Source organism: Balaenoptera physalus (assembly GCF_965194825.1).
Source record: "Balaenoptera physalus genome assembly, chromosome: 13".
In the NCBI taxonomy this organism is placed as follows: domain Eukaryota; kingdom Metazoa; phylum Chordata; class Mammalia; order Artiodactyla; family Balaenopteridae; genus Balaenoptera; species Balaenoptera physalus.
In genome coordinates, this window is record NC_138892.1 from 39,944,678 (window position 1) to 39,964,697 (window position 20,020).

At 38.6% G+C, this 20,020-nt stretch overlaps 2 protein-coding genes across 8 annotated transcripts in view; one reads left to right on the forward strand and one right to left on the reverse strand.

The window, feature by feature from the left end:
- LOC309640418 (uncharacterized protein) overlaps positions 1-20,020 on the forward strand; it is a 340,945-nt gene that overhangs the window by 85,297 nt on the left and 235,628 nt on the right. The gene's annotated exons all lie outside the window — the stretch shown is intronic.
- SYT1 (synaptotagmin 1) overlaps positions 1-20,020 on the reverse strand; it is a 427,179-nt gene that overhangs the window by 79,486 nt on the left and 327,673 nt on the right. For both annotated transcript variants that reach the window (XM_082419035.1, XM_082419034.1), the window contains exon 8: positions 8,233-8,350. In XM_082419035.1, the coding sequence (XP_082275161.1) occupies positions 8,233-8,350 (118 nt within the window). The remainder of the gene's footprint in view (positions 1-8,232; positions 8,351-20,020) is intronic.

Sequence of the window (20,020 nt, forward strand, 5' to 3'; positions counted from 1 at the left end):
AAGTGTCACAGAATTTTATATTATAACATTCAAGCCTAAAATTAGGATGAAGCCTTCTGACATCATGGCCAACTTATTATGCATATTCCTATCTCGTTAGCGCAATAAGATGCCAGTTTATTTGCATGTTATTGCTTGACCCTGATATCACGGCCAATTAATTTGCATATCCCTATCTAATTGGCTCAATAAGTTTTTGCCACTTGATTTGTTGGCCCAGCTCCCAGACTAGTGTCTTTTAGTCCAAATCAATTGAATTTGGAGTGGTTTTCTTTGTCATGCTTTCAACACCAATGGAAGGACAGTTAAGAGTGGTGATCATGAATGTATAAAGGAACTGCCTATTGCTTTTGTTTTTGGTTGGAAAAAACTGAAGAAGAAAAGACAGTAATTTAGATATGTGGACAAGGTATTTTTCAGGGAAGAGGATACTGAGCTGATTAAAAAAAAAAAAATAGGACTTCTTAAGGAAATTCCAGTGGATGAAGCAAAGGATGTATTCTATATCACTGATAAAAATTATAACTTGGAGTTGGGCTGACCTGGATCTCATCTAAAAAATTATGATGTAGAATTTAAGCCTCTAAAACACAGTTTTCTTTTTCTTTTTTTAAAAAAAGAATTGTGACATAAATTGACAAACATTGTAAGTGCAAGTTGTTCAATGCGTTGATTTCAAACAAATATATTGCAATATGATTTCCACCCTAGCTTCAGCTAACTCTATACATTCCCTATATAGTTTCCTATTAAGATGCATAAGAATAACATGGGGGAATGTTTAAAATGCAATTTCCAGGTTCCCACCCATAGATATTCAGTTATAGTTTGGTCTGAGGTGGTCCGTGAAATCTTAAATTTTAACATGTACCTTGGATGATTCTGACGTAGGTAGAATATCACATCTTGATGTCTAGTGCTTGAAAGAACGATAGGCCTGTGCTCATTCATGGTTTCTATGTGGAATCTAGTGATTCCCCAAGGTTGGGTGAGTTGCCCTTTCCTAGATAACTTCCAAATTTTAAATTGGCTCTATTTTCCAAATTCTATTTCTAGGACAGTAGAAATGACAAGACAAACCCATAACAAATTTAAAAAAAATTACATCTTGAAGAAAGGAAAGGAGTGCGTGTGTATGTGGGGGTCGGGGCCGGCAGGGCTGGGGAAGCATTGTAAATCATACTGGGTTAGGTGTCAGGGGCTTGTCCACACATTGGCAGTTTGCTGTAAAGCAGTGGTGACTTCTTTACCACCGTGTGCCTCCTTTCTTCCTCTCCCATCATCTCCCTCAAGTAGGTGGTGCCGTTTGTGAAACCCATCGCCCTTTCCTTTGGAACTTAGATGCTTTGGGGGACCTCTCTACCCCTGCTCTTTGCTTTTCGCAGTATAAATTCCATAGTGATGAGACAGGTCTGGGGACGGCCAGGAAGAAGACTGGAGGTGGGACTTGGTGTGGAAAGTGAAAGGGAGAAAAGATGGTAAGAGAGAACAGTTTCTATTCACAATAGCCAAGACATGGAAAAACCTAAATGTCCACTGACAGATGAATGGATAAAGAAGGTGTGGTACACATATAGGATGGAATACTATTCAGCCATACAAAAGAGTGAAATAATGCCATTTGCAGCAACATGGATGGACCTAGAGATTGTCATACTGAGTGAACTAAGACAGAGAAAGACAAATACCATATGATATCACTTATATGTGGAATCTAAAATATGGTATAAATGAACCTATCTACAAAACAGAAACAGACTCACAGACATAGAGAACAGACTTGTGGTTGCCAAGGGGGAGGGTGGGTTGGGGAAGGCACAGAGTGGGAGTTTGGGGTTAGACTATTATGTATAGAATGGGTAAACAATAAGGTCCTACTGTATAGCACAGGGAACTATAGTCAATGTCCTGAGATAAACCATAATGGAAAAGAATATAAAAAAGAATGTATACATATATGTACAATGGAATCACTTTCCTGCACAGCAGAAATTAACACAACATTGTAAATCAACTATACTTCAATAAATAAATAAAGTAAATCAAAAAAGAGAGAACAGTTTCCACCACGCTCTCTCCAACCAGCCCTCAGGATGTCTCTGACCTGATCCTACCTCGTAGTTACCTCTCCAGGTCCTTGACCTTCAGCAGACTGCTGGAATAGGGGGCATATCATTTCAGTCCTTCCTATGTTTTCCCAACATTCTCTTGCTGCCAATTATTGTCATACTTTTGATGTTCTCTTCACAATATAGGTGAACACAAACCATATCAAGGGGGCAGGGCTGCAGATTTTTACCTTGATTTACTTGCCATGGTTCCTAGCAGTACAAACATTTAGAAAAATTTCAAAAGAATTCTGTCCTAGCTTCAGGGGAAGAGGGAAATGGAACAGTCTTTGAGATGTTCTATGTTGTGGAATTGTAGGACCTGGACTTCAGTCCCAGCTCTATGATCTACAAATTAGGTGACTTTGAATGTCAGTAACGACAAAAGCAATGGCCAGTATTGAATGCCACGTATGTGACAGACGTGGAGCAAGATGATTTACGTACATTAGCTAGTGTCTCTAAGCTTCAATTTTCTGAGAATATCACCTTCAGAAACTACCTTACAGGTCTATCTTGAGGACGATATGAGAAAACCAAGTTAGAAAAGGTTTTCTAAATTAGTAAAGTGTTTTATAACTATGTGCTAATGACTTCTTAACAGTTGAAAACAATTTTCAGATTAAAGTTGAAAATTAGAGCTTCTCCCTAATACAGAAACTTAAAAGCTTACTATCACTTCCATTTTGCTGGTTCAGAAGTTTTGTCTTTCCTTCTTGGAACAGTTATGTACTCGTTGGAAAACTTTCAGAATTTTGTTTAACTTGTGATGTAAAGCCTAAACCGAATTTAGCGTCTTGACATTCCTCTTTAAAGCTGTACTCAGAAGTCTCAAATTTCTGGGATGACCAAAAAAAACCTGAGAAGAGTAACTGTAACATATCCAGGGACAAGAAATTAGGAGCAAGGTATCTAGTTATTTCTGACTTGTGAGTCTACATGGGTAGAAATTCGAATATAAAAATTATACAGCTAAAAAATGCAAGACATATATAGAACCTCACACCTTTAGGAATTCTCAACTTTTCTGATGCTTTCAATTTCTTAGACCTCTTTGCTATAGACTGAATGTTAAAATCCCCTTAAAAATCATACGTTGAAACAGGGTCCTCAATGCGATGGTATTTGGAGGTGGGACCTTTGGGAGGTGATTAGGTCTTGAGGGTCGAGCCCTCATGAAAGAGATTAGTGACCTTATAAAAGAGACCCCAAAGAGCTCCCTTGCTCCTTCTACCACGTGAGGACACAGAGAGAACATCCATCTGTGAACCAGGAAGGAGGTTCTCATCAGACACAGAACCTATTGGCACCTTAATCCTAGATGTCTCAGCCTCCAGAATTGTGAGATATTTCTGTTTATGAGACACCCATGTTATGGTATTCTGTTATAGCAGCCTGAATGGACTAAGGCACTCTTCATACTCTACCTCAATTTTTATGAAAACATTTATTTGAAGGGAGACTTACTCCAAAAGTGCAGATGTATATTAAGTTGTGGTTACTAGGCAGGGGTCTTGAGTTTTTTCCAAGTACAGGGCACAAAAGCTGCTCATTTCCTACTGCACCTACTTGCACCTGAAGAACAGCCTTGCAGCCTGCAAGACTCAAGATTTCAATACAAATAGCTAGATTCAGAAACCCTCGCTGGTGCTCACAAATACTTGAGTGCTAGAATAGGAAGCATCAAAGTTCAAGTGTCTACTGTAGATATGTGAATGGTCCAATCAAGTTTGTCACTGTAAAGTAAGAGTTGGGATTTGCATGGCTTGTTATATTGGGTATATGATAGAGGCAAAATCTTGGAGCTATGCATTTTGAATTAACACAGTAGAAAAGAAAGAAACTGACTGTGTTGAAGAGTAGTAAGAAATTATTTTTAAAAATGTTCCTATTTCTTCAGTATTTTTTGTTTAATCCCATATATTGTCTTAATTTGATATTGGGACTTAGAATACAGGTGTCTACTGATATCTCTTTGTCTGAATTGACCAGCCAATCCCATCAAACTTTTTTCCCACTAAATCAAGGAATTGGTTAAACTATCCATTGGTTGCTTTCACAGTTTGCATATTTAGCCCAAGATTTGATAAGGTTACTAATAGAAATAATTACAATAATAGTAAGCACTTTAGTGTGCTTTCATTTATTTCTCACAATAACCTTATAAATAAGATTCTCTAATTATTCCCACTTTATAGATAATGCAGCTGAGGCTTAGAAAGCTAGATAACTTGTCTAATGTCAAATTGCTAACAGTGGGAGACTGGGATTTAAACACTGGCAAAAAACCCATTTTGGTTCCAGTCTACTAGCCATTTCCAGCAAATGTAGTTTGGCATTTGAATTACCTGGAAGGACCTCGTTATATAATTTTGGTCTCCTTGGACATAGGTCAACTTGCTTTGAGACAGACCATCCAAGTGCTTAAAGTTACTTTAATGGTAAGTAGGTTAAACAAATTTGAAATGCAAGACTTGTTTTTTCAGGCCATAGCTCCTTTGTAAATAATTGATTATTCATTCAGCATCTCAGCTCAGTGCTACCAGTCAGTGTGGGCATGGTGGGATATATAAATATAGAGCGCAGTCTAGTGAGAGAAGCGTGATGTTTGAAGGGTGAAAACAAACTACTGGCATTTAAAAAAGGAAAAAATTTGTTCTTTTAGGATGGATCAAAAAAGTCTTCATGGAGTCCCTCCACGTAAAATGCTGTCTGTCCCAGGCACACCTATGGCTCACTTCTTCACCTCTTCCAGGTTGTTGCCAAAAGGTTACCTACTCACAGGTCTTCCTCCAACCACCCCATTTAAAGCGTCTCCCCAACATTCCTTATTCTACTTCCCTGCTTTGCTTTCTTCATAGCACTTATCGTCTCTTGGTGTACAACGTGCTTTTCTTATTTATTGGCTTCCTGTCTGTTTCCCTCACATTACAATGTAATCTGTATGAGGGCAGGGTCCTTTGGCTGTTGTATCCACTGATGTAAACCTGGTTTCAGAACAATGCCTAACATAAAGTAGGGACACAATACATAGTTGTTCAATGGATGGAGGAAATAAGACTTAAGCTGGGCCTGAAGAATGGATAGGGTTTAGCTAGACCTTGGTGGATGGAAGAGATTCCAGGTGAAGGAAACAACTTAAGCAAACAGTGGAGGCAGCAAATCCCATCGCCTGTTCTGGGGACTAGTGTGCTGGTCAACTTGGTTCAAATATAGATATATGGTGGGGCGTAGTCTGGAAGTATCTGTATCATGTAGACCTGAGTGATTATGACTTAATTTTACAGGCAGCAGGAAGCCCATATGATTAGGACTCTTTAAGGATATTTCAAGGCTAAATATCCTTAATTTAATATTTAACTGTTCGACCAAATCATTCCAGGTAATTCAAATTTAGGGGTGGAACTGGGTTAGGAGGGTCGTGAAGCTACTATAATTGTAAACCCTCGCAAAACAGCCCACTTTGGTTCCAGTTAACTAGCTATTTTCAGCAAATGTAGTTTGGCATTTGAAAAAAGAATATATTTTTTTCTTTTTTATAGAGTTACGAAGACTGAATTAGATATGACCTCTGGCCTTGCCCCTTCCATGTCACAGTGTTGAGTTAGCACAATGGGTAGTAGGAGCCATGCCAGGAGCCCTTCCTTCGCTGGGATAGCTAGCAATTACCCAACTACACATGGTTATGACCGCAAGCCACATAAATAATGTCCTGCTAGACCCAGCTTCCCATAGCTAAACCTCAAACATGCCTGTAGCGTCTCTGATGCTGCTGAACAACAAGAGAGATGGATGATGGAAGAGGTGTCAGTATCAAGAGGCACAAACTGTGATTAACGAATTGTAGGTGAAATATCTATCTGTGACCATGGGGACTCCTTTCTAGGACTTTGGGAGAAGACAGAACAAATAAGGGACCCTGAAGTTACTGGCTTCATGGTAGAGTTGCTTCTGGAACTCTGAAGAAGGGTGTAAGGTGAATTGGGAGGAAGACCAGGAGAGCACTAGATAGAGGTGATGAGGAGGTGGTTGGCATAGGAGTTTGGAAAGGAGTGTGGGAGAGAGGATACAGAGAACTATATGATGATAGTTGGCTATTGAACCAAAGGAAGCGGAAAGGTCAAAGGCATCTGAAGTCAGACTTCAAGATACTAAGTAGAATTCTGGGGGTAAACTGTTCTCGTGCCTAAAAACTTCTCTGCACATTAAATACTCTTTTGTTTCAGGTTTAAATACATTGCATTTATTATCATTACTGATGTTCAAATTATCACATCTTTGGCCAGTGGAAGCCTCTTCAAGGTGACTCTTAAGCCTGTTGACATGACCCCCTTAGTCTTTGATAGTTTCCTTGCTTTCTGGTATGACGAGATGTTCTAGGCTTGTCTTGTATACCTTCCTTTGCCACACCTGGAATCTACCATTTCTCCAATAAGCTCCAGGTTCTTCTAGTGAGAAATTGTATTTTCACTCCATTTCTGGTTCTGGGATGGTCATGGCTACTAGGTCAGTCTTTGTTTCTAGGCCTTTTTACTGGACAGAGCCAGGAAAAGGTGGATGTGTATAGACACATACATATGTGTATGCATATATTTTGCATCTTAGGCACAATAAATACTCTACATTTTTAAAAGAAACTGCTCATTGCTTTAAACTTGCTCTCTTAATGCCATTAGGCAATGAAAGCAGCAAGTTTTAAATGGGGTCTTAGTGACATAAAAGAAGTAGTGCAGATTCCCCAGGCGATGTATTTATAAAGAGAAACAAATTTAGGCACCAGGAGAATTTGGTTGACAAATTAGTGGTTCAGTAAGTGGAACCTTAGCTTTAGCATATTTTAGCTGTTATACTTTAGAATATAAAATCACCATGCTGCATGAGGGTGACCTTTTGAAGTTTGCAATATTTTTATTAGAGAAAGCGCTGAATAACCAGTAATGTTGGTTCTAATTCCATAGCCATGAACAGTGACAACTATAGTCTATTTTTGACCCTGTGCCATATCAAGAAAATTCCTCACACTTTAATGAGTTACTAGAAGATCAAGAATATAACTGATTTAATCACACAGAGAAGAAAATAAAAACAATTGTGTTCAGCTGTGGAAATGACAAGTCCTTGAGTTGACTTTGCTTTTGAGCAAGTATAATGGACTTGAGGACATGGGGAGGCGGAAGGGGAAGCTGGGACGAAGTGAGAGAGTGGCATGGACATATATGCACTACCAAATGCAAAATAGATAGCTAGTGGGAAGCAGCTGCATGGCACAGGGAGATAAGCTCGGTGCTTTGTGACCACCTAGAGGGGTGGGATGGGGAGGGTGGGAGGGAGGGAGATGCAAGAGGGAAGAGATATGGGAACATATGTATATGTATAACTGATTCACTTTGTTATACAGCAGAAACTAACACACCATTGTAAAGCAATTATACTCCAATAAAGGTGTTAAAAATATATATATACTTTACTCACTTTAAAAAAAAAAAAAAGAATATACTTTACTCACTTTTTTTAAAACTAAAATTGGGTTGTACAGAACTTTAAATCCCAAAATTTCCCCATCCCCAACACAAGCTGTAGAGAATAAATGCATTACCATGAGGATTCACCCTCAGATTTTATTGTTCACGTATATTTGAAATGCTGCATGTTCATACAAAACAGTATTGCTAAAAACTATCTTAGGCTATATACTTACCTAATATTTGTCTTTTATTATATAAATTAAGTATTAACCTAATGAGCCTCAGATAAAACAGTATTTCTCATATCATAAATGAATTTTGACCAAAAAACAAAACCAAAAAAACGGAACAAAATTATAATTGGTCATAGGTGTTGCCTTTCAAAAGAGAAGCAGTTTTTCAGCTTTCAGAGCTATAGGATTGACAATTGATACCTGGGCTGTGAAGCGGGAAAATAGGTTTCATCTTCTCTGCTAATTCTAATAAATTGAGAGTGGCTTCCTGGGTCTCTGTGTTGGGATGAATTCTGACACTGCTTCCAGGCTCCATGGGAAAGGGAATTGTGACCAGTTAAGGGGTGGGGCATCGCGGCACGTGTGCTGTGCACTCGGTATCCACGATGAAACAGCATCAAAAAACACAGTAAACATCAGACTCACCAGACAAGCCACCCACATCCATCTTCTTCAGGTTCTTTGCCTCAAGAATGACAACAGTCAGTTTGCCAGCAGTAGGTACGTAGCGAAGGGAGAAGCAGATATCACCCAATTTCTCTTGCTATGAAAACAAATAAGAAAGTATAAGTAATTTTTCAAATAAAGGTGAATGTGGTTTGTACATAAACACTGTAAACTCCTCAGAGAGGGGGATTATGAGAATTAGAATTTGAAAACTCTTAACGTTCACTGGCATTTACCCAGTGGTCTTTCATTCACTAAGGTGTCATCAAGAGTGACTGTAACTCATTTCAGTTTTTAAGTAGCTCATCTGTACTTTAACATTCATCAAAATATATCCATAATTCAGTGGTTCAGGAGATGGGACGAAGACGACTTTTTTTAGAGACTGCTTTCTGAATAGTACTGCAAAACTCTTGGCAAAAATTCATAACTTGATTAAATAGCTTTGAAAAGAGCCTAACACTTTTTTGGTAGAATCAACCTACCTACTTTTTTGTCTTTTGACATTTCAAATAGGATTATGTGTAATACTTAGACTTTTGGGGGAAAAAGACTTGCTTTCGTGTTCCATTAAAATTCTATTTATTGATGAGAAATTGTAAATTCCTCACAGCAGAAAGGCAAAAAGGCAAAAACGTATATAAGTTTTTGCACTTTTAGTTTTACTCATTTCAAGTGAGGTCTAACTTTCTTTTTCCTTATCCTAAAATTTATAAAGATCTAAGCGGTGGGTCAAAAAAGTGAAATACACAGTAACACAAAGTTTCTCATATAACCTCACGCTATTTCATTGGTATCATATTTTAGTTTCAAGAACATTCACCAAGCCTATATTTGAGCATTTCTGAATAACTGAAGAGTTTAAAATGATGACGCTATATAGAACTTCTACCTTTTTCAGAAAAGACGCCTACGGGTTCTCCCCCCTTAAGTGTTTTACTCTTTAGGATAACTAAGAACTTTGGTAATTGAACATGAGGAAGATTTTTGCATTCATATTTAAAAGCATGAGAGACGGGGCAAGGGTGTGCAGTTTGTTGTATTCTCAGATGCTGGAGGTGCTAGACTGCTCGCTGACATACGGGATTAAGTATATGTATGGCAGATCAGGGTTTATTTCTTTGTATCTTTTCCCTGCCCACGCCCCTTCCAATAGTAATTCCAAAGAAGGTAATGGTTGTGTCAGACTTCTGCAGCTAGATTTCTAACATAGGAATGAGGTACAGAAGGCCACAGCCTCAGGTCTTCTCCTGTTGGACTCCTAATATGGTTGTTTTTGGCCTTGACATATGTTAAATTGGCTAAATTAACTGCCTAGATGTAATCCAACAAATTAAGAAAATGCAATTCCTTTTTTTTGGCTACTCATTAAATCCATCTTTCAAAAAGGAAAGGGTATCTACCTGTTCTATAATTTATCGATAGGTGAGAAGTAATATATTCAACGTCTGTGTGTGTGCGCGCGTGCATGCACGAGAGAGAGAGAGAGAGAGAGAGAGAGAGAGGAAGAGAGAAATGGTACTTTCTGCTTATGTAATGCTTTTGAAAATATCACCACATGTGTTTATAGCCATGGTTCTTTCATTCCTTGAGTTCCCATAGCACCTTACCCACATATCTCTTATGTTACTACAGACTTTTTTTGGTCTTACTGTGCATGTCTTAATTTCCCCACATGACTAAAAACTCCTTGAAGACAAGGTCCTTCCCTGAATTATCACTTTCCACATATTTTCAAAAAGTAAATACATGGAAGTTGGAGCTAATTCCCCCATTTTGAATTATCTAGGTCATACCTCTCTTCCACTAGTGTAGATAATAGTTACTTCTAATGTGCCTACTCACCCCTAGGAATTAATGTACACATCAGGAGAATCTAGTGGACTAGATTACATTTCATAGTCTCTGAAAATACAGAACGGGCCTCGATAGCACAGAAATTAATACAAAGGATGGACAAATTCACCTGAACCTTAGGAGACAAGAGAAAGGTAAATGAACAAAACTGCTGTTCAGAAATGCTCATCAGGAGGGTTCTTTGTGCAGGAGTCTATTTGCCACAATAGCCTTCCTGGGGGACTGCTGGAGAACCACGTCACTCTAAGCATCCTAATCAGGTGTTCTCTCTTAAATGACGCCGCTCTTCGTGGCCCATAATCTAATTCCACAATTTATAGGCATCTCAGGTGTTCTAAACAAAGAGTTGTCATAACTTCTAGTATACTTTTATTCTTCAATCTTAGGATATATAGGGAATCTTTAAGATTTTACATATTTAGTTTCAGAAGAAAGCAGTTGCAGTTTGAAAAACCATACCTCAAGTACAAGAAATATGTCAAGTTACCTGTAATTTTAAAGCTATGGGATGGGGGAAGAATGAGTGACTGAATTTCAAAGTGGATATTTTGGGAGAAAGGGAAATAGAGAAAAGTACTTATTTTAGCACCTTTTACAGATCTCCATTTAATTCATTAACTTAGGAACTTGAACATGTAAGATTTCATTTGCTCATAAAATCATCATAATTGGTATACCAAATTAAGCATGTATTTTTATGTTAATCAACTGAAGTTGCTTTTCAGTGCTTTAAAATTTTTAAACTCGGTTTACAGAAGGTTACCTGATGTGTCAGCATGGATCTAATGCTCAAAGGCTTTTGACTTGATCCTGAGTTTTCTTTACTATCAGACTGTCATCTGGAATGATAGAAACTAATATTCCTAATTGACTGCCCACTAGGATATTCTCCTTTCACTTTTAGATTGTCTTACTAAGTGGATGTTCATCAGCAAACCCTCCCCTCAACTGGTTGCCTTTTCAATACCCTTACCTGTCAGGGTCACTAACTAATCTGTTTCCAGTGGCTACCTTACCTTTTGTTTTCCTCTAGTCATTCAGCCCACAAGTCTTGACATTTCTTTTTTTGGGTAATGTATCCTCAACTGTATTTTTTCTTTCACTTTTTTCTGCCACCATCATCAGCATAACCTCTACCCTCACCACCTCCACTTCCAATATGACCTGCATCTCTACCATTTGCTGCCATCACTACCATCACCCTACACCATGGCCTCCACCACTACCTCTATCCCCTCCACCTCCATTTCCACTCTGTGAGATTATGCCCTAAATACTTCTCTCATCTCTTTTGAAATAGTCTGAGCAAAGATTTCTTTAAGTCATAGTCTCACCAAAGTCCAATGTAGGCCACATACTAATGCCAAGCTAATCTTTCAAAGGTCCAAACCCATCTTCCTGGCTTTCAAGAAGCTCTATACTTTGCCCTAACTATCCAAATCTTTTTCTTCAACTTCACTACCTACCCAATCTTCAGAATATATTTTGAATTTGACCGTATCTCCCCATTTATAGGGCCATCATTCTAGTTCAAGAAGGGTGACCAACCACCCTCATTTGCTCAAGACTCTACTGGTTTAAGCCTCACAAGTCCTGTACACTGGGAAACTTCGGTCCCAGACAAACCATGACTATTGGTAACCTTAAGTCTAAATCATCACATAATTCCTGAACTAGACTTCTCTAATAGCCTCCTGATAGCCACTCTGTTTCAACTGTTGCTCCTTTCTAGACTCTTCCTCACACAAAAGGCAGACTGATCCTTTTAAAGTGGAAATCTGGTCATGAGACAATCCTACTCAAAGCCCTTCAATGTAGTCCCATTTCACTTAGAATAATCTGTATTCTTTACACTTAAAGGCCTTATAGATGGGGGTCTGACCCCTCCATCTCCTACCATTATACTCCCAATATTACTTCCTCTCCTCCAAACCTGTTAGGTACACTTTGACGTTAGACCCTTTGCCTATGCTCTTCCTTCTGCCTGCAATATTCTTCCCCCAGACACTATCATGGATTGTTCTATTAGCTTGCTCAGCTTTCTGCCTCACACGTCACCTCTTTAGAGACCTTTTATATGGCCATACTATCTGAAGAGGTTCCATCCACTCCTAAACACTCACACTACCTACCCCCATGCCCTGGTTTTTTTTTTTTCATCCTAGCACATATTGCTTGAAGTTCTATTTTGTTGAGGTTTTCCCCACCAGAGTATGAGATCCACAAGAGATGGCTGGCACAGAGCAGAGCCATATATGCCTATTGAGGGAATAAATGCAGATTCCCTACTATCAATTATAGTCAATGTCCTCAGTATCCACAGGTTGGGTTCTCCATGGAAGCAAACTGATTTGCAAGTGGGAGATTGGGATGTGTCCTTTGAATCAACACCTGTGGGAAAGTGCAGAAAGCAGGATGGCTCGGGTGGAGAAGTTGGGCTATGATGCAGTCACGCCAAAGGCCTCAGTCGATCCTGTGGGAAGTTCTGGAGCTAAAATAGCTCTTCAGAGATGTTCTAAATTCTGAAGAGATGAGTTTTATGCTCCTGAATCCACCAGTCTTTGGATGTGGCCTTTCCCCACATCTTGGACCAGGGTCTCCTCAGCTGTGAGGGAGATTCTAAGGAGGAGGAACTCAGTTGTTATGAATGTCAGCCATCAACACTCTTGGCCAGTGGAATAAATGGCTTCATCATGAAGATGGTGCAAGACTGTGTGTGTGTGGAGGGGTCACCACAGCAATGACTACGTCTCTATGAGCTATCTTCCTTCTCATCACCAGATTTTTGCTTAGGAAATTCATCTACAATATCTGTAGTCCCTTATTATGCCTAATTAAATTACCCCAACTATTAAGCCCTAGTCCAAGTTCCATATCTTTAAGTATGTCCATAGTGCACAAGGATTTCTACTAGTAATTAATTGCTTTATAGCCAGTAGTATGATGCCTAGAGATATTTTCCCCTATTCATATTTGTGAGTTCCCCTCATCCTAATCTCCAGAGGAAGAGGGATTGTACTTGATACTACCTTATAAGGCACATGATAGGGGCTTAGAAATAACTGTTGGTTGATTGCATTGAAAAGAGAGCCTCACCAGTCTTGTTTTGTAAACAGCATGGACACTAGTACTCGATATATCAACAGTGTTTCTAGTTAATCAACAAGTCAACTAATGAATATATTCAGAGGTCTTTCTTTGTTCCTAATGCTGTAGACATGGCTCTGTTAGTCCTTTCATGAAACTGGAAACGAAAACATTTCTGGAAGTGCAGTTTTTATAAGATAATTTCAAGACCCTATGGGGTTGCAGCCGACAGATGAGTGCTTTTGCTGGTATGATTAGCTCATGAAGGGGTCTTATTACTATTAGAGATCTCAGCTTTATGTATAATTTATTTTAGTCAATTGCCTTGATCACTAGGTGGAAACTGCCAGTCAGTGTTAGAAAGTTCCAACTGTGAGATTCAGAGAAATTAACCTGCTCTTTTAGAATATGGAGCTGACAATCAGAAATTACCTTTGTTCTGAGCAGCTTGATAATTCTGATATTTTTTTAAAAGCATCCACTGAATAGAGTAGACATGAATTAATGATTTAATATAGACAACTACAGTAATACCTTTCTTTTTTGAAAAGCATTATAGATACTAGAACAGTATGAATGAATACTTGAATAAATGAATATTTGCTGGCTTTTATAGCACCATCCATCATTTTATGTGTAAAGAGAGGTGTTCACTTTAATGATCTTTGCAAATGGGGCTAAGTTCACACACTTGTTGGAAATGCTGTACTTTTGAATGAGTTTTAAAAAGGTATCTGAATTGACTTAATGCTGTGACATTTTAAAAGGACATATTCTATTTATGTTAATCTTAAGATTTTTCTATGTGTTAAACTGGAGATATTCTCTCTGAATAGAAGGTTTTTTTCTGAGGTTGGGCATCTATTTAGAGGTGACAGACAAATGGCAGTCCAATCTCTCAAAATGAAAATCTAGACTATTTGCATAGTCTCTATTTGTAAAAATACAAAGATATTATTCATTTATAGGAAAGGTCAATGTCAGGTTTTTAATTTTAATAACAGATAGGGTGGCTTTAAATATATCCTTTGTGTGGTAGTATCTTTCAAATTCATTTTATTCCCATAACTACTCTCCTACCCCTGAAGTATCTGCCAAATCGGTATTTACATCTAATGGTCCAGATGGTCACAGTGTGAAATGTTGCTGTGGATGTACCCAGGCTAAAAAGACTGAATCTGGCCTAGTGTACAAATGGACAGTAAATGGTTCAGGAGAATGAGACTATGTTATTTCTTTTAATACTTATTTTGTGAGGTTACTATGTAATTGATTAACTTCGTATTCATTCAACTATTCATTCATTTCTTACTAAGCAATGATTAAGTTCCATCATAAACTCTTCCAGGGTCTAGTCTAGGTTCCATAGATACCTAGAGGAATACGATGACTTTAAACAAGTTCAGAATGTAGTAGAAAGACAAATTTAAACAGAATAACAATATCATGTGTTAACTGCACTGAACAGGTGACACAAATACTCTGGGGACAAAGAGGAGAAGGTTGAAACTTGCCAGAGTCTAGTGATAGAATTAAGGAAGGAAGACTTTATTTGGAGATTTATACCCCCAATAATCAAAGATAAATTTTTCCAGCCACCCCAAATAAACATCCTTTGTAAAACAAATGTGCTTGCCATGCAAATGTAGCTTTGGAACAAGTCTTTCAGCGTTCCCCTTTCAGCTAGAGCTAGTGTATATGGGGGGTTGGTGACATGTAAGTGTGCTTGAAGAGCCAATACCTGAGCTGAGATGGGAAGATTCCACAGGAAGAGTCAATGTGAACCCCTTGAAGGACAGGGCAAGAATGTTCCAGGCACAAGGATACATGTGCAAAGTCTCTAAGCGCTTAAACAAGTTACTCTTCTATAAGTATAAAATGTATGTAATTTAATTAAGGACAGCTTTCTATTTATGATTTATATCTTCAAAATTTTTTCACTATATCTTTCACTTCTACTTTGATGAAGAGATACACTTGTAGTCCTATTAGAAATAAGAATTAACAACAGAAAAGTGGATATTCTGAAGTGCTCTAAAAATGATGAAAATAGAAAATCAAAATGCCTATTAAAATAACAGTACAGTGCAGTACAGAGTGATGGAGAGAGTACTGGACTGAGACACAGGCATTAAATATTTGTTCATCAAACATTTATTGGGCATCTCCTATGGGCCACCACTGTCCTAGGTACCAGGACACAATAAAGCATACAAAACCAAGGAACAAAATAAACATGGTAAAATACAAGGCAAAGTAAAGTAGTTAGAAGAGTGCTTGGCACATAAAACGTACTATGTGGTGCTTGCTATTACAACAAAAATCCTATTTCAACTACCTTCTTCCCCATACATAGTGCCATATATAGGGAAGAAGGTGGTTGAAATAGGCACTATCTAGAGAAGCCAAACTTCTTGAATGAATTGCCTACAATCACTGTCCCTATTTGTTCATGTTCTACTGATTTCTTCCTTACTTTATTGAGTTGAAATGGTTTCTGCCAAGTTTTCAAATGACATCCATCTTGGTAGGTCATATATATTTTTCAGGTTTCATTAACCTGAACTCTCAGCAGGATTTGTTGACTTCTCTCTCTTCCCTGGATTCTGTAATTCTGGAGGCTTTCTTGATTTATCTGCCTCTCTGGCCACTGATTCTAGCCCAAGCTCATTTCTTTTCTTCTTAAACTGATATTATCCCAGTCTATGGCTTTAGTTAACAATCCGGAAGTGATTCCCAAGATTGTTTCTTCAGTTCAGATCTTTTATCTGGACTCCAGACTTACGTATCCACTGCTTACTTGTCATTTCCACATTAGTACGTTAAATAAAGATCTTAGACTCAAATGCCAAAAACTGAATTTCATTACATTTCTCACAAGCCTGGTTCACTCTATTTCAGTATTGGTAACAGCCTCCAAACAGTTGCTAAAGCCAGAAAACTGGGCATTATCACCGACCATTGACTTCTTTAGAGATCTGATTTTACCTATTAGAAATCTCTCAGGTGGGTTCACTTGTTTCCATCCTTTTCCAATAAATCTCTAATATTTCAATATTAGAGTATTTACCCCCTAATCCAACAATCTGTCATCTGGGATATTCTAATAGTCTCTAAATTGTTCTCCTTCAATTTACTCCTGGAATATAGTGGGCAGAGTCGGCCTCTTAAATAACAAATCTACTTAAAATCCTCAAGTAGGTCTTCTGTCTCTCTTGGGAAAAAGACCCACAACTTTACCACCAGTTAAAATATTAAAGGTCTTGTTCCTGCTTACTCCTCAGCCTCTTCGTATCAGGCTTCTTCATATCATGAAATAAGTCATGTTAACTGTACTCTTAGCACCACCATATGAACAGTTCCTTTTGCTTGACACCTTCTGTCCTTTTGTTATTCTCCCTTTTATGTAACTTTTACTCATCTTTCAGACCTTACCTCAACATTTATTTAGAGAAGCCTTACCTGACTCCCAGACTAAATAAAGCCTTTCTTAAACATTCTTTAGTTGTTCCTTATACTCTTCTTTTGAAGTTTTGACTATAGTTATCATCTACTATAATCATGCCCAGTAATTGTAATGATATACAGCAATCAGATATTGATTTGTGATTATTGGATTGTATCTCACTTACATGAATTTGATCATCTTTATACAGTACGCTTTTAATCTATATGCATAGTCCTGGCATATAAGACATGATTAGCACATATTCACTGAGACAAAGAATGCATACATATTTGAGTGCTCAACTCTGGCAGAGACTACTAGTTGTTTGTCAAAATCTATTCTCTTCTTCCTGGACACATAGCTAGACTACATTTCTCAGCCCTCCTTGCAGTTGGATGAGGTCTTGTGATTGGATTCTAGCCAATGAACTGTGAACAGAAGTGAAGTGTGCCCCTCTAGACTCAATCCTCCATAACTACTTTGTATGATCTTTCTTCTCTCCTATGACTGTGACAGTGACCTCTGTGACCTTCGAAGCCACATGCTATAGATGGCAGAGGTTCAATTTGCTAGGCTCCCCAAATGGCACAGTAAAAGAACCCTACCTGCCAATGTGGAACCACTTTGTACTACTGAGTGAGCAAGAAATAAATTTCTTTCACTGAACCATTACATGTTTGGGCCAACTTCTTACTGTAGCCTAGCCTTACATAATTAATAGAAATAAATGAATGAATTCTAAACAGTGTTTTCAAAAGTATGATTAGTGATCCATTTCACTTTCTGTGGTTAGTAGAAAACAAGCAATGCTTATACTTCATTAATTCAGTTTGCCAAATGCTTATTTTGTGTTTTCAATATGTCAGTCATGGTGCAAGGTACTAGGAAGAATGGATGATGAAAACTTGTCCTTGACCTTAAGGAACTCACTCTGTGTTGAGGGGGACAAGCATAAAAACAAAAGTTCAACATAAAATGGTTAGTGCCATTTTAGAAATATATATTTGGAAGGACCAGTATAGAGAAGGTAGAGGAATTTGTTGTGGTTAATTTCAAATGTGAATTTCGAGTGGCAGATAGGGGAATGCGACCAGAATGTAGAATGGAAAGTGAGTCCTGGCAATGTCCTTGTCAAGAGATTCTTCATTCTGTCGTGTGCTTTGGGGCCTGCAATTCCACCATTCGTTCCCTTCCCCTAAAGCTTTAGATCTCTAGGGGTCCTTTAAAGTAATATGAAATGCTGTTTTGCCCCCTAGAGGATGACATGAAATCCATCATGGTATTACATTTTAGTTGACAGTTCTTTGGGTTATGGAAGATTTATCTAAGTGAGTGGAGACGGGCAAAATCACCAAAGATGGTGAGTATGTCTCCATAGCTAGGGATGCTGCCTTAGTTAGTCAGAGAGCCTAAGTAGGAATCCAGGTGAATGACCCAATTGTATGAGGACATGTGAAGCGAAGGGAAATAATGAAGAACGTTTGTGGAAAGTATCTAAAGAGACCAAGTTGCTTTGTCCCTTTAACATTCTCTCCCTGTTAACTACATGTCCTTGATTTTCTAGGTCAGACCCAATTTTAAATATTCTATTTTCTTGTCTTCATGTGACTTTTGGGGCCTCTTCCAGATAGTTATTTGGATTATGGGAACCAGCGTTATCTTCTTTTAAACCGGAAGTGTGGATACTAAGTAATTTTGAAATATGAGCAACCTATTTCTACATAAAAACGCAAATTTGACCTATGCAATTATAAAGGAAGCCATTGTAAATAAATGATATGCCAGAAGATGGGCCATTGGTGCTGGAGCAGTCATGAAAAACAATACCAGGTAATCCTTGGAAGGCATAGTTTGGCACTTTCAACTCTGAGAAGTGTCATTTTTACTGGCAGAGATAAGCATTTGAATGATTTATACACAGTCTTTCTGGTAGAGCAGCATTAAATGTTTACTAATCATGCTCAACAACTGCAAAGACTTAGTACCCTGACCTCTGTCACTCCATAGCTACGTTTACTGGTGCATCCTAACTAACGTGAAAGGTACCATGGGGGAATAGGGTCTTGACAGAGAGAACTCAGAAGCCAAGGTGCTGTTTTATCCAAAGAACACTTTCCCTTTTCAGTTCTGGGGTGGTGACCAAGAAATCCAGAAGGAATGGTAATACCACACAAGTAGGAGACACCATTGCCCCAGGAAGGTTTTCCTTCTTCTTAGGGAGGTCTGGGTGAAAGGGAAGGTAAATGCTCCGTAGACTTGAGTTCTGCCACCAACCACCTCAGGGGGGCGCTGCAAGCAAGTTCTTCCTGCACCATTAAAATAGATGAATCGTACCTGCTCTTTCTTTCCGTGAGGATTACATGAGACCCACCTGTGAGCCAAGAGGAGCTTACAATCATGGAGAAGAGAACTAAAAAGAAGGCAACAAAAAGAGCATGTTATGCCCTAGGCTAGTCACACAGAAGCTGTCAAGGGGAGAAAAGCCACTTAAGCAAGGTGAGGGAGGTCAGAGGGGCCAAGTCCAGCTTTTCCACTTCTGGCTTCAGCTTGCCAAGGGGTCTGTCCATAGCAAATGGGAGCCTTGAAAAAGGAGAGAAGACTGGGGGAAAAAGCCAATAAGTTGAGGTTGGAGAGGCAAGGCAGTGGGGAAAAAATAGAGAAAGGAATAGAGGAGAGAAAAGAAACTTGAAAAAGAGAGTAAGGGGTGGAGGGAAAGGCCAGTTTGTTTATCTTCCAATAAAGTGCAAGTATTTGACAATAAAGAGGGAAGTGAACGTTCCTGAAGGGATTGGTCTGGGGGTTCTTGATACCCATCAGTAGGGGAAGAATGCCACAGGAGTGGGGGGATGGATTTTTGGAAAGGGATGGATTATGGGTTAGATGTGTGAATGTGTAGCAGGGGAAGAAGAAGACCAGCTTTCTGCCTGTTCTGGTTCTCATAATCTATATGAGCAAGAAGAATTAAGAGAGCAGAAGTAGGAGGGTTCAGGTTAAACACAACCGCCCTTCTGACAGATTCTTGGAAAGGGTGGTCTCACTTGAACAGATTTTTGAAAATACAAAGGACAACCTATGAAGATGACACCAGAGCAGAGGATGAAGCCCATGGGCATACAAAGGAAAATGATAAAAGTATTATATAAAGAAATAGCAAAGGAGATGCACACTTATACAACAGAAATGTTACTACATGAAAGCAAATTCATTTTGGGTTGCAGGCAACAGAACAAGAACTATTGCATGTTGTTGATTGCACCATGTTCTTTTGCGCTTTCATATCTTTGGACATCTGCTTCCTTTGCCTGGTATAACCTCCCTCCCTTTGTTTTACTACTGGACTCCGCTTAATTCTCAGCTGTCATCTCTACTGAGTCA